At 41.0% G+C, this 15,984-nt stretch overlaps 1 protein-coding gene and 1 long non-coding RNA gene across 3 annotated transcripts in view; one reads left to right on the top strand and one right to left on the bottom strand.

Moving 5' to 3' along the window:
* ITK (IL2 inducible T cell kinase) overlaps positions 1 to 7,639 on the bottom strand; it is a 57,919-nt gene extending 50,280 nt beyond the window's left edge. For both annotated transcript variants that reach the window (XR_006720091.2, XM_010970045.3), the window contains exon 1: positions 7,315 to 7,639. Coding sequence is in view for 1 of the 2 variants with exons in the window: in XM_010970045.3 (XP_010968347.1) it covers positions 7,315 to 7,452 (138 nt within the window). In the remaining variant the exon portion in view is untranslated. The remainder of the gene's footprint in view (positions 1 to 7,314) is intronic.
* On the top strand, positions 1,480 to 15,775 carry LOC141577114 (uncharacterized). The gene is made up of 2 exons (XR_012505711.1): positions 1,480 to 1,880; positions 13,234 to 15,775. It is a non-coding gene; the product is annotated as an uncharacterized LOC141577114 (long non-coding RNA).
* The last annotated feature ends 209 nt before the right edge of the window (positions 15,776 to 15,984 follow it).

Raw genomic sequence — 15,984 nt, 5'->3', positions numbered from 1 at the left:
TATAGATACCAAAATAGAAACATTTCCTTGATATAGTGTTAAGTTAAAAGTCATAATTATAATAAAGATTTGACACAAATATATGTCATTTTGGAGAGAAAAGCCCTATATTGGAATGTTTTAAGATAAACAGGTGTGATTTCTTTGATCTTTAACTATCAAAACAAGAGGAAAAATACAAAGAGAAGCCTACTTATAAATAACTTCAGGTTAGTGGGAGTTAGCAACATAAGGGTTTGGATCAGGTTCTTATTCTATTAAAATGCAATTTTTGCTGAATTTCAAGGAGCTGAGTTTTATACGTATAGAAAACCATGTCAGAACTTGTGTTTTCTCCTCTGGATCACTCCAAGGAGGTCCCCGAGTGTTGTGATGGCAAACCTGGACTAACCTCTCGATGAAAATTAGGTCCCGAAAGATCTACTTCTGTCAGTGGGACTAAACTGATGAGGGGAAGAATTTATGACTACGTAGTTAAGAAAATGAGGGCGTGAGGATTACTACTTGGCCCTTGAAAATTTGAGGAGCACTTTAAACTGATTTTCTCTGGGGTCCATTTCTGAGTTTGAAACACACGTCGTGTATTACATGAGCCTCGTGGTTCGAGAGACTGAGCCCTTGTGCGTTCCAGTTAAACCTTTCTTCCAGTCTGAGCCAGGAGCTAAGCCCTCACATTCATAATTGCCCTGAGTCCTATTTTTATTGCAGAGACTGATTAATGGATATACGGGTCCCTGAACAGTAGGCATTGAATCTAATTTTAACCTGGGAGCATTTGCCTCTAAAACAAGAATTCCCTATGTAACGGCTATCTGCATAAAACATCACCACCACATCAGACAAGCAAAACTTGGTTTACAAAGAAACCCCATTAAGGCAGACATCAAAACTGCACACTTTGGGGCTTTGAGTGGCCTGAATTGTGAAGTACTTTGCTTTGGATTCTTGCTTTTCTTTGCCTGGCTAGACAAGGCCCACATTTTTAGCTGCCAGAGGCTCTTCTGAATTCAGTTTCAGTTATGTGACCTTCGTTCATTCACTAGCTATGTATTGACCACCTACAATGTGCCCAGCCCTGTTCTAGATGTTGGTAACACAGGGATAAGCCAGGGAGTCACGCGTGGAAGTGACCTTCCAGTGCATATTGAGAGAGAAAATAAACAGAGAAACACATCAGCAAGCCCAATAAGTAAGTGCAGATACTGATGTACTGAAGTCTCCATGGTATAAGAAAGGAAGGAAGAGAGGAAGGAAAGAAAGAAAGGGAAGGAAGGAAGGAAAAGAAGGAAGGAAGGAAGAAAAAGAAAGAAAGAGAGAAAGGGAGAAAGAGAGAGAAGGAAGGAAGGAAGGGTCCTGGGAAAAGATTTGCAGAGATGGGAAGCAATAAAGAACTGACCTTGCAAAACCCTTGGGTGTTCTTGACGAGGGGAGCAGCTGATATCAAAGACCCTGCCCTTCCAGGACCTAAAAGTGAGTGCCCCACTGAGTGTGCCTCACCCTAGACCTGCCCCTGTACCAGAGCCCTAGAGGGAGCATGGCTTGGAGTGTTCGAGGTTCAGAAAGAAGGCAGGTGTGATAGAAGCATGGCAGATAAAGGAAACAGAATAAACGAATCAGAAAGTCAAAGAGGGACCCCGGATGAAGAGTCTAGTATGCCATGGTTGAGAACTAATTTAAATACTCTATAAACAGTTATGAAGGGCTTTATAGTAGGGTGTAATGTTTAATTTCTCATTTTAAAATTTTATTTTAGGTGTTTCATAGACAGTAGATCATATGGAGCCTTGAGTGTCGGCGGGAGCCCAGCTCGAAGGCAACTCAGTCCCATAGGAATGAAGTGGAGAGAACTTGTGGTGAAAGTTTCAAGCAAAAATGCACAGGTAGCTTTGAGAATATTATCTACAAAAGGTTTATCTGTGTGAAGGAAGGACGGGAGGGTAAGACAGGGTGGAGGGTAATAGACAACGGAGTTGCTTGCTTCTCCTAAAAACAGGTGGGAGGGGGCAGTGCACCTGCTGGTTTCTGCGTGTGCCTCTCTGACCCAAATCTTAACGTTCCAAACTCCTGGGTCCTCCTCTTCCTCTTTCAAGGCTGCACCATGAACTGCTGCCTCCACGGAGTCTTAGTTACTTACTCCTGCCCCCGGGAATCTCCTGTTTGAAGTCTTACATCACTTGCTTTGTTCTCTGCTCTTTTGGCGTTGAGCCTTGTTCTGTTAGGGTCCATTTGTGTAACTCTAAGCTCTCTATCTGTTTCTGTACCTCATGTCTTTCCTCCCTCCCTCCTTCCCACTTTCCCTTCTTTTCTTTCTTCTACAGAGAATGAATGAGTAGTATGTACCAGGCACTGTTGTAGACACTGGTGATGCCATCTTTAGCAAACTGGGCACCAGCCCTTGTAAAGGCTATAACTGAATGGAGGATGGAGTGGGGTAATAATGTTAGTATATTAATCACATTAATAAATAGGTAATTATACTCTGAAGAAAGGGTATGTGCTGTTGCGGCAGAGTGTAAGAAAAGGTGGTGACCTAGTGTAGGGAGATCAAGGAAGGCTTCCCCAAGCAAGTGACATTTAAAATGGAGATCTTAAAGTTGATGAAAGTCTCAGCTTTCTCAGTGAGATGGGAGAAAATGGAACATGAACTGAGATGGGGAGACCATGTGATGGATTCCGGTGTCCACTCTCAGGGTAAAGGGAGAACCACTGAAGGGACATGCCCGCTTCTGATGAGGGTCATTGGGCCGTGATCACAGTCACCGGGTGAGAAGCTCACATGGGCTTCTGAGGGGTGCTGGGTAGAGTGGGTGCAGGGGGACCATCAGGAGGTGGTAGCGATGCTGGCAGCTTCCATGAGGAAGGGGACTCTAGGAAATGGAGAGAAGTGGGGAGATTCTAGAGGAACTTGAGCGGCAAAGCTTGCCAAGGCCCCCATTTCTTTTTGGACACAAGATGGGGGCTCCCAGAAGTGAATGAAGACGAAGATTTGTCCTGGAATATATGGCTCGTAACATACTTCCTTGCAGAAGACCCATGTGACAGGGGTTGCTGATTTTCAGGAGTGCCCTTTACATGGAGGACTCTAGAGCAAGAAGGCATTGCACCCTTTGTGATAACCCAGTGGAACCCCAGTTGCCTGTGGGCAGCAACTGTTAATAGTCATCAGAACCATTCATCAGGGAGGCTGTGTGGGCTCCGGAGACATATGGGAGTTATCTAAGTCCTCGTTGTCTCAGTTACATGCTCTGTAAATTAGGGTGAGAGTACTTCCTAACTCACAGGGTGGTTGTAAGGATTAGAGGAAATAATTCATTTTGCACAGTGACTAGCACATAGTAAGTACTCAGTAAATATTAGTTACTATTATTATTAGAATCATGGTGGCCTCCATCTCAGTAAAGGAAACAAGATCAAGAAGGAATGTTTGATCATTTTAAAACACGTAAACACCTTCACAGAGGGTCCTACAGGGTTAAGCAGCCTATGCAAAGCCACAGGCTCTTAAGTGGTGGAGCTGGTCTTTGACCCAGATCTTTCTGACACCAAAAGCTATGTTTTTGACCACTATGCAATAATGCTGCCAAAAACAAGGAAAGGGGACCATCTCCCCACCCACCATCTTTAATTTAGGAAGCGTACATGCTGTAAGAGATGTTTTAGCTGCTAGCTCAGACTGTGGGCTAAGGGGAAGCAGAGTGGTGGCCCTTATCCCAACACTGACCACAAGGGTGACCTTGACTGTTCCTCCTGCCCCATGTAAATGGTAATAGCACCCACACCATGTGAGCAGAGTGAACTTGATTCCTAAGGTGCAAAGAGTCATTAAACCTTTCCACTTCTCCCAGGGGCCTTTCAGAAGATAAGATGGTCCTATCAGTACCAAGCTCATAACATACTTTTCTCATGAAATGCTCAGCATTGCTTGAGGTAGGCAGTATTTGGATCCTTACTTTGCAAATAGGAAATAGAGGCTTAAAGAGATTGAGTGTCTTGCCTGAGATCCCACATCCAGAAAGTGATAGAAAGGAGTGTTGGAATCTGACTCCAGCTGACCATACTGGCCTCAGCCACCTGTGGCCCTGCTCCCACCTATGCTGCCTTTTCCATCCTTTGCTTACTCAGAGTGCCCGAGCCTCCCTACCCCCCATTTCTTTCTTTTACCCCTAAAAAGGGTCTTATATCAGTCATGTGCAACTAAGCACAGTGTTCAGTCGGTAACTACCCCTGCAGACATCATTTTTATTTAAGCCTGCCCAGGGTGTACTGGAGTCTGCTTGTGTTGGCCCATGAGAGCTGATGGTTAAATTTTCAGGAATTCTGTGATCCTGTAGACTTCACATCAGTAGTTTCACGTTGGTTATAATAGGAGTATTTACACTACAGAAGTTGGCAAACGCTGCAAACAGAGGCTCTCCAGCACTCTCTGGTGCCACCTCCACTACAGTGATTGTTAAACCAGCACACCCCTGGACTCTGGGCTCTAACTTCTCTTGTCCTCTGTTAAAGAATGTCCAACATCAGGGACCACTTTGCTAAGGAACTGGCAGGCACAAGCTGGTGTGTGAAGTCATGCCTGCCGGTGAGCCTCTACCTGCCGACCCTGCTTCTTTCTGTCCCACTGCTGCAAGCACCACAAGGAGCCTGCCAGCCCCACTGAAAACACTTGCACCTCTCAATATGGCAAGTCTGACACCAGATCTAAATCTGTGTTAAACCAAAGGCTCACTCAGTACACATTATAATGACAATGGGCATGGATAGTTGAAGTTAAAAAGATACTTATTTTGGAGAACGACAGTATTTGTTCCTAAACATTAAGAAGGATTATTTTTGTGTGAAATCATAAATCTACAGAATTTTAGAGCTACTATGAGCATAATTTTACAAATGAGAAGATAAAAGAAACTGAGACCCTGAGAGGGAAAATGTTGGCCCAGCATCACACATCTCATGATGCATGTATGTCTCTTCCCACAAACTTGTATTTGGACACGAATAGAGGGAAGCCAGGACCCTGAGGTTACCTGCCTTTGAAGTATCCTTTCATGTTTCCCTTCATTTGCAAGTGAGTGTGTTATGCCACTTTGTATCTCCTTCACAGATACAACGATGATACAAATAATAGTTAATCTTTACTAGGTGCTTACTAGGTGACAGGGCTTATGCAAAGTACTTTGTATGGTAAGTGGAACTAACTATATGAAATTACCAATATTTGTTCTTTTTTGATCTACCAAATGGTAATTTCAGATAGGTCAGTCTAAACACATTCTTTCTTTTAATTTTTTCCATGAAGTGAATACTATTATCACACCCATTTTATAGACAGGAAGATAGAGGCTTTAATTTAAAAATAAAAACTTTCTTCTCATCAGTGTAATGCTAGTTTTCTTCATGGCCAATGAACAAATGCACTCTTGTCAAATCGATGCCCCTAAGCAATGGTACATACCTAGGGCATGAACAATAATAACTCATCTTTTGCCTTTCTCAGTGACCTTGGAAAAATTTCTAAGCAACACATTGCTATAATATTTAAAGAAATGCTTTTTAAAATGTTATTTATGACTATAAAGCATAGGCACCAGAAATGTTAGAACCATACAGCTCAGGACTCCGCAGAATGAATGAATTGTTCTAAAATTTTCATAATGCATGAATGAAGAAGCTGAGCTATTTTACAACATTGTCTACATGCAAATGATAACCAGCAAAATTCTGAACCAAGACCATTTGGTTGTATGACTATTGGCATAATATTGTACAGAATCACAAGCAAACAGTTCACAAATAACAATTATGCTCACAAACAATTAGTACTAAATACTTGACATGATGCTAGGTTGAGTGTTGAATCGGGGAGGGAGGGAAATTGGTGAAAACTGTACAATGGACATTGAAAAAAAATATTTGAAGGTAAATGACTGCTCTTTAAATATGAAGTGAGAACTTCTAATGTCCCATTCACAATAAGAAAAAGAAAAATTGCCTGACGCCATGTGATTAATCAGCTCTAAATGATGAAATCTCCAAGTTGAATACTTGCCTATTGGCCATCTATTAAATTAGTCAACAAACAGTTATTCAGTCCTCACCAAAGGGGCCTTGCACATAAGTAATTCCACATTCTTCCCGATCGGTTGATTATTATCAGTAAGAATCCACTTAAGATGAGCAAGTCTTTTTACTTCTAAAGAAGAGGCAGTATTCTTTCACCTGCAACTTAGAAGTCCTGGCACCCATAGGCTGCATACCCAGCCCGGCCTCCTTCAGGGCTCCATTCACTGAACACTCCAAAGCCCAGCTCTCAAAAGACCCCAGAGCCTTGCCTCCACCTATGGAGTCTGATCCCAGCCCAGAATCAGAGTGCCTTTGTCTCTAAGTGACCATCAAGCACCTAGCATTACTTCCCCTACCTCCCTGACGATGGAAAAATAATACTACGATATAGTAAGAAGTCAAACCTGCTTTGAAAAATTGCTAAGAAGGGCTACACAAATGCTACTTCATAGAAACAAAGGATTTTAAAGAAGAAAGGAATGTTGTAGGTGGTATTTCCAGCGCTTTCATTTTGTTCAAAAAGCTGACGTGGAAGGTACAGACATTTGCCTAAGCTAAGTCACCCAGAGACAAGCAGAGTTTGATCTCCTGACCCCTCTTCCTTTTTGTACCGGACTACATTGTTATGAATATTCCTGTTGCTTTTGTTACTATTAGTATTATGGAATATAAGAATACCTTTAAATATATAAAGACTGACTAGCTACGCAGCTGCAAACTTCTGGGTAAGAACTGCTGCTCTTTCCTGCAAAGCATTTTGTGCGTGATACCCTTAGTCTCCTGGGAAGTTCTCCAAGGAATGAAGAGGTTTACCGCTGGGTCTTGCAAATCTTAGACAATTAAATACCCAGGGACTATTATTCCAGACGCCAGATGAGTGAAGACCACTGAGACAATTAAAACTGAATTTGCAAAAATGTTGACACTGGATGCGTCACTTAATCATTCCTTTTGCCACTTAAAATACTACAATTTAAAAGTTAAACTTAACCTTGTAAGGGAAATATAAACTAATGAATAATAAACTTACTCTTTTACAGTTTTTAGAGCTGAAAGCACCTAATACAATTACCCCATCTCTTGACTTTTCTCCACATTCTCTTCCATTTACTCCACCTGTACTTTTTAGGTTGTTATAACAAGCACATCTGGGTTCCCTGTGTTCTTATTTTGTTCTATGTGTATCCTCATGATTCAGCCCAGTCTAAATATAAAGTACTGCCTAAAAAAGACCAAAACAAAGTGCTCACATACCCCATGACGGTCCTCAAAGTATGCCAGGCTGGTTTTGGTTAAAACAAAGAATCGAACTTTAAAGTTGGAAGGAGACGTTCTTCTCTTCTGCTGGGATTTCTTGATGAGCTGCTCTTCCAGGAGGATAGAGTTGTTCATGATCCAATTCTTGAAAAGTGATGCACCGTGGGCATCACCCCTCCGCACAACCAGAGAAGACGGCTTCAGGGCCAGGAATGTGCTGGAGAGGCAGTTGATCTTCAGAGGGCTGTTCAGAGACAACCTGCCTCCAACGTTATCGCTCTATCAATGTTCAGTCAACATCGTAGAGCTTCTCCTCTGATGTCAAAGCCCATAACCACATCCTTTCGAAATTCACAAAACTAAGAGGCATATGTAAAAATCATACATACCCTTTGCTGTACGGTTTAGAAATGATGTTGAAAGAACCTTAGACTCAAAATGACATGACAGATTCAGGTTTAATCTTTACCGTTCCTGGTTCAGCCCTTCCAGCAGTGAAGGCACGTCGTGGCAGGGGTAGGGACACGGGCTTTGGAGCCAGTGGACGTACTTTGTGTCTTAGTTTTCCGTTGGCTGCTGTAACAAATTATCACAAGTTCGGTGCTTCACAAATTTGTTGTAAGTCTGTAGTCAGAAGTCCAAAATGGGTCTCCCTAGGCTAAAATCAAGATGTCAGCAGGGTTATGGTCCTTTCTGGAAGATCTGTAAGGTAGAATCTGTTTTCTGCCCTTTCCAGCTTCTAGGACCACCTACATCCCTTGACTCGCAGTGCTCCTCCTCCATCTCCAAAGCCCACGACAGCAGGTCAAGTCCTCTCATCTCATACACCTGTATCCTCTTCTCTCCCTCTTCCATGTTTAAGGATCCTTGAGATTACCTTGGTTTGCCTGGATCATCTAAAATAAGCCCCCTGTTTCAAGGTCTGTTTATTAGCAACCTGAATTCCATGTTCTATCTTAATTCCTCTTTGTCATGAAATCTAGCATATGCACGGATTCTAGGCATTAGGACAAGGATATCTTTATCTACCAGAGTTTGGCTTCATCAGCTAACTAGCTGTGAGACTGTAGGCAAATTACTCAAGAGCTCTTGAGCCTCAGCATTTTTGCCCATGAAGGGGATAAATGGTGGCCTTAATGAGGCACTGCAGGGCCGCTCTCTGGCTTCCTTCCTCACCTCATGCCTTGCTCACACATGCTCCCTCCAGCCCTCATGCATGCTCCACAGGCGGCTTTGAACATTGGCTCATTTTGCCTGAAAACCTCTCCTCTCCCCTACTTTGCCTGCTTTCACTCTAAGTTACACTGCTAGTCTCAGCCTACATGTCACCTCCCCAGGGAAGCCTTCCTGGATTTACTAAGTCAAAACTACCAATTATATGTGGATGGCACCTTATGATATACCCCTGTGTCGGCTGTAATTGCACTTTTTGGAGGGTGATTTTTGGATTAATGTTTGTCTCCCCTACTAGTCTAGAAGCTCCCTAATGGTGAGGACTTTACGTGGCTTTGTTCACCATTATATACTCAGCAACCATCATGGTGCCTCACACATAAAAAGGATATTTAGAAAAATGTGTTGAATACTCACCAAACTGGGTTGGACAGTTATAAGAGACAATGGGCATAAAATACTGAAGGGGAATATATTAAAGCTTATTATTTTTTTAAACATAAATGAAAGCCCATAGAAGTTTCTCTGGCTGACAGATAAAATGATTGCCTTTCCATCCCAGAGTTCCAAAGAAGAGCAGAAAATAAGTAAATCTTTCAGAATGGCATAATAAACAAAGCACACGTGGGCTCAGAAGATGCCTAAGTTATGTTGGTGTCCCAGCTCTGTCTCTTACTGAACTGTTTCTCTTTGAGGATGCTACTTACCCTTGATGATCCTTAGATCCCCAGAGAGAGTTCTTTTGGGGACTAAATCCCATAAACTCTGAGTGGTGGCTGTTAGTCATGTATCTTGCCTTAGCATTAGGACATAAAATATCATATGTGAGTCCTACTTCCAGCATGAAGTAAAAAACAAGAAATCTCAGGGCCAACTTTCAGAGATGGCACATACCAGACAGGGATAAGTAATGAAACAGAACAATCATCACTGTGTAGGAGTGTGGTTATCTAAAATGTATTTTTTTAATGTAAATTACCAGACTACAGCTTAATCTGGTCTCATATATTGGGTGCCCTAGCATAATCAAGACACTCAGGATTGTGGGGGAAAGGATACTTTAAATGATTTCTCCACCTCCATTCTGAGGTTTTAAGACATAGGTGTGAAAATACGCTGCCCAAGAGTTAGTTTTTTTTTTTTTTTTTTTACTCTTGTGAATATGGGCTTGAGACAGGGATTGCCATTTTCTCCAAGTATGTATTCTCCCCTTCTTCCCAGGTAACTGACTCTCTGAAGGTTATCTGGGCATCTGGCCTGCCAGAATAAAGATTGCATTTTTCAATCATGTTAACTGTTTTCTAGCTAATTGAACAGAACAGAATTTATGAGCACTACTTTTGGGAAATATCCTTAATGGCAATTATCATACTCCTTTCATTCTCTTTTTCCTTATTCCTGCTGACTAGAATGTGGATGTGATGGTTGGAGCTGGAGCAGCCATAATATATCATGAGGTAGAAACTGCATGTTGAGGACAGTGGAGCATAAGATCCTGAGATCGTAATGAACTTGGATCCTCCACACAGCCTGGGAGCACTTTTTCTTTAACATAAAAAGAAAATTTTATTTTCAAAGGTCCTACTATTTTGAGGTTCTGCCACAAACAGCAAACGTAAGTCTAACTAATACAGAGTATATTCCAAACTAGACTGTAAAGTCCTTTGAGAAGGGCAGATTTATACCTGGTTTGTTCATGTTGAAAGATTTACAGACTTCACAAAGTATTCTCATGTGGGAAAGCAAAAAGTCATCAGTAGGAGCCTTTCATTTGCCAAGTCTCCACAGAGTGTAATTACAAGTACTTTTATTCTCTCTCTCAGCACCCTCAAGCCCACTCACTAGGTTTGGCCTTTGTCCTTACCTAAACATAAACTTAAGAAGCCGAATAATTTCCCCACCACTCTAAGGAAAACATACATAAGAATAATCCCTTTGTTTTGGTTTTAAAAGTCCAATTCACAGGACCCAAATTCAAGAAGCTCCTACTTGTCAAAGATGGAACAACTCGGGTATCAAATAAGTCTTTGCAATGAATTGCAGAACAGTCAAAATGTTAAAATCACAAGTTCATAAGATACTTGAAAAAAATTCCAACCTATCGATCACTTTCAGAGGATGCTGGAGAACCAATTTATTATTCTCAAAACTAGAAAACAAAGGGAAAGAAGGGAACATACTTCTTATATTCCTGAAGATCTGTATCCCAGTTCAATAATCAAATATTTAATGAGGAAAACTCCTTCTTTACAGAAGAATTCCAATGAATAAATTAAGGAGTGCTAGAATATTACCCTTTTGCAATCCTAATGACGTAATGGATTTAGGCAGTGATCCTCAGTTGCTGCAAAAATCATTATGTGAAAAGCCAATAGGAAAATTTATAATTTATTTATTAGACTGATAACATTGTAACACACAGATCAATCTTCACAGCACAAAAAGAGAGACAACCAGACATTATATATTTCCTGATGTGATGTAGTAGGAAATACACAAAACCACCTACGCAGAAGTCTTGCCAAAAAAAGAAAAAAAAATCAAACATTAATCTCATCAAACCTCTAGATCTAAATTCGAGTTTGCAGGAAATGCAAGAGATAAAGGAACATGACAAATGACAGCACAGAGATGCAGTTGGATAAGTCCAGAATGCAGTTGACCCTCCGAATTTGCGGGTTCTGCATCTGTGGATTCAACCAACTGTGGATCCAAAAAAAAAAAAAAAAAAAACTTCTGGGAAGTTCCAAAAAGCAAAACCTGAATTTACCATGAATCAGCAACTATTTACATAGCATTTGCAATGTATTTATAACTATTTTTATAGCACTTATATTGCATTAGGTATTGTAAGTAACCTAGAGATAATTTAAAGTATACAGGAGGATGTGTGTAGGTTATATGCAAATACTACACCATTTTCTGTAAGGGACTTGAGCATCCTGAGGTTTTGGTATTGGTGGTGGGGGAACAAATCTACTGTGGGATGATTGAACTCAAACCACTAAAGACAAATGACCCTGTGTCTGTAACAAATAAATCATAGGGAGAACCCATAGATTAAAAGAGACTTTAAGAGACATATCAAGCATGAGCTGATTTTATCCAGATTTAGATTCAAGCAGATCAATTGCTTAAAGACATTATGAGACACCTGAGAAATCAGAATACTGACTGCATATTTGATGATTAATTACTTTGACATTTTAAGGCATGAAAATGGTGCTTTATCTTAAGAGTCCTCATTTTGCACAAAAACAGACTGAAATAATTATTGATAAAATAACGAAATGTGAGATTTGCTTTGTTATAATCCATGGGAGGGGCAGAAATAGGTAGAGGAAGAGATCACAAATGTTCGGTTGAGCTGACAATCGAAGCTGGGTGGTGGGTAGGTTGGGGGTTTTTTATTCTAGTCTCCTTACATTGCTCTATGTTCCAAAATTTTAATAAGTTTTTATAAATTTTAGTAAGTTTTAAAATAAATTTTTAATAATTTTTTCAGTTAAGAAAAGAAAAAGGCCTGTCCATTTCAGTCTAATAACCAAAACTCCAAACATGTATTCAATTTAATGCTTTTCCTCAACCTAAGCAGAAGTCTGCTACAGGCTTTGAAGCATATTGCCTTTTCTACTACGTCCTAACTCCTCCTCCTCCCCCGCACACTCGCCTTGCTCCAGACTCACCCCTTCAGGGGCAGGCTTGTGGGGGAGAAGGGAAAGAAGCACCGAATTCAGTGAGGTTACAGCTGCCATCTGGGGTTGCTGCCCTCTGAATGTGGTCAATACCCAGTTGCTTTTTCTTTCATGGGAAGGTGTTGTCATGTCATTGTTTTCATTATTTTCAGAACTCTGCCAGTAGTTCTCTTGATGCGGGAGATGCCAGTCTGACTCCCAGTGAGCCCAACCTTCAGCTCTTGGGCTTCTTCTGGTCCACCTCCAGCATTCTCCTGTCCCCCCCCCCCAACTCTGCTGGGACCCCTTTGCCCTATTGGTTATCCTCTTGGGTAAATTTCCCTTAAAGTGCCTGTCACTTGGTTTCTGGTGGATGCAAACACCTGCCCTCCTTCTCCCTGGGTGACACATAGGGCCCCTAAAACTCTCTCTTTTGACTTTTCAAGCTTTTGTTTTCTAAAGGCTGGAAGTGGGTGAAGACTATTAACTGGCAAACTTGTTTTGCTTCTTATTGTCAAGCATGGATAATAGAGTATTCCGTTTTAGAACAGGATGGCGCCGGTTCCTTGAATGGCATTACTTTAGACCCTTAAGGGGGAGGATACAGCTTAAGTGGTAGAGTGCATGCTTGGCTGCACAGGGTCCTGGGTTCAATCCCCAGTACCTCCTCTAAAAATAAATAAGTAAATAAACCTAGTTACCACTTTCCCCAACAACAACAAAAAGATCTTAACTGAATCTGAGCTTCATAAGCTTGCTTAACATCCCGTAACAAAGAAACAACCAATTCAGGCTGGCACTCCTGAATCCAGCTACTTAAATAGTGACATCCAAAATTTTGATTTCTGTTTCTTAGTTTTGTGTCGGCTTCACCCTTAGGCAGGCTTTCCTGGCAGGATGGCTGCCAGGAGTCCTAGGCTGATCTTTTACCACTGAAACTGGATTTTTTTCTGCTAATAGTTCCAGCCAAAGTGCCTGAACTGAGAATCATTGCCCTGGCTTGGGTGACATGATAACATGTACGTCGGTTGTTACAACCAAGGCAGAATATTCCGCTGTCTGTTTCTAGGTCTGCACCCTCTCCTGGATTTGGGGGTGGGATGGAGTCAGCCCTGCCCAGCCACATGGACTGAGAAGAGGAGGAGCGCACCCTCCGGAGGAACACCAGCGTGTTGTCTCTGGAGGAAGTGGGCTGGATGCCGGCTCATCGATAAATGGTCTCACCCTTAGCCTAACCTCAAGCTCATTTTTGTTGCTCTATTGTTTGAGGCCCTGCATTTCCAATCCTCTTCTCTGGTCCAGAGAACAGCCATTTGATAAAGGAAGACGCTTCTTACATTACCTCAGAGCCCCTCGGTGTCCAGGACAAAGAGATTCTTCAACTGTCCTCTTAGGATGTGGCTTCCAAGGCCTTTGTTGATTCTTGTGGTTCTCATCCAAACTTGATCAGGTTGGTTTGTATCTGTTTCAGAGTGATCCCCAGAACATTTTGGTAATTGCATAGCCTCTTCTTTCTGAAAATTTTAAAAAAAAATGAACAATGACAAACCCTTATTCCTTGTAGAACTATTAGTCCTCGAGGAAAAACATGGCATGAGCACATAGACATTTTTGGGTAGAGTGTTCACTGCAGTGTTGTTTGTAATGGAAACAGCTTATATGTGCATCAGTGAGGAACTAGTTAAATAATCTGTGATGTATCCATTCAGTGGAACACTGTAAGGTGATGAAAATGAATCGAGTATATCTAGGATGTGTCACCCTAAAACAGTCCAAGAGATATTGTTAAGATAGAAAAGGTACAGACCAATAGGTGTGGCATAATCCCATTTTTACATAAAGGTATTTTGTGTTTTTATTAATATATATGTATATGTGTACACTGTATAAGGCAATGTCAAAAAGTGTACATAGCGGACATCTAGCAAATGAAACTGGAGAAGTGGAGAGACGTTTTGCTTTTTAATTTATTAAAAAATATAAAATTATGGGAGAACTTTTTACTTTCCAGTTTGTAATTTAAAAAATATGTCCTTTGTCAAGAAATAGTTGGTTTGATTAGTAGAAGACAGTGATAACTAAGGTGGTCAGGAAGCTTAGACCTAATTTTTTGAAATATTTCTTTCTCATTTTCTTTTTTTGAAATATGTACTTACATATATATATTTTTGTACATTTGTATATGTATATATAAATTCTTGTAAAATATATAAAATTTGTATATAAATAAATTCTTGCTGGCAAAAGCCAGCTATCAAATAGACAAAAATAATAATCACTTCTAGTCTCACCCCATGGAGAAAATCAACGTTACCATCTATCTTACTTTCTTCTAGTATTTTTTTCAGAGTTAAATTTAATATTTAATCATAATAACCATCTTACCCAAGCTCCTGGATTATTTACTCCCCCAACCTCTATACAGTTCCTAATCTTTACTTTTATCTTTAATGTTTTATATTTGTGTGTGTATTTAATTGCAAGCTTCCTCAATATAACATCAAAGAAATAAATACACAGATTGAGATGGAACATCTCATGGCTTATAAACATAGGCAAATTGGAAGCCAAGAGACAGAAATCATTCTAAGACTGAAGAATAGGGCGGAAGTCAGCTCTGAGTGGGGCTAAAGATGGCTGAGGACAGAAGCAAGTCGCGAGCAGAAAGTGGGGAGGAGGGGAAGAGAGGTGACAGTAGTTGGATCGTAGTGTTGAGAAATAACATTATTTAGATCACCCGTCTGGCTTCTTTCAAGTACTCCAGCTCGTCTTTGTAAACCTAAGGCGGAAGCAAACTGATTTGCATACTGGCCTTCAGGGAAAGAGTCTAGGTGACTGTGGTCTCTTTTTGACAGCCGGAAGGTAAGGCAGAAATCAGGCTGGCTTCCTGAAGTCCTAGGTGCCTAAGGCTAACCGCAGCTCATCCCACGCCCGCTCGGTTTAGCAGTGTTGACATAAAAGCACTGTGGATTGTATTTGGGGCCGGGGGATTTACCCAGCAGATACATGCTGCGTACAGTATGGAAATCTCCCCACCCTCACATCCTGCCTCACTGACAGTGCCCTCTCCGGTGGCATACTCATCGAAAAGGCTATATATAGCTGCCTGCTGGCCTCACTTCTCCAAGTGATAGATGGGGAGCAAAAGTTATTGACTTGAAACCTCTTCCCATGGTAAGTGTGCAGACTTCAGCCGTCTGTAGTCTTGCACGTCTATATATACTCAGAACGTCACATACAAATATATGGAAAACTATCCTTAGAATTGTAGTTTTGGAGGTTTCTTCTTACAAAACATTGTTGGTTTTCAATATCGAGGTGAGTGTTCTTAGGTCCATACACTCAACCCATTCACTGTTATGCTCTCATGTATTTAGTTGTGCCCCTGTATTGTCCCCCATCTCTTTGGTGGTGACTTATACATGCTTCACTATAGTTCTTGTTAAGAACAACTACCAAAAAGTTGTAACTAGAAAAAATTATAAAGTATGTAACGTACACTTTCAATGTTGTGTTAAAGCATTGTTCATGTACCTGTCTGAGGATTATGTGATTATCAAAGAGAAGGAAAGAAGACAATGGGATTAGATTAATAAATCAAGTCTGAAGTATTGCTGTCTGTTTTTTTTAACAGCTTTATTGAGATGCACTTCCCACACCGAGACATTCGCCCATCGCGAGTGTACACTTCAGTGGTTTTTCATATATTCACAGAGTTGTGAGACTATCACAATGTGATTTTGGAGCACTTCTGGAACCCCAGGAAGGCTATCTGTTGTTGATTAAAGTCTAGGCTTTGTGAAGTTCCGTAATAACTTAG

The sequence above is a fragment of the Camelus bactrianus genome, chromosome 3 (assembly GCF_048773025.1).
Source record: "Camelus bactrianus isolate YW-2024 breed Bactrian camel chromosome 3, ASM4877302v1, whole genome shotgun sequence".
Taxonomy (NCBI): Eukaryota; Metazoa; Chordata; class Mammalia; order Artiodactyla; family Camelidae; genus Camelus; species Camelus bactrianus.
This window is presented reverse-complemented; position numbering and strand designations above follow the sequence as displayed.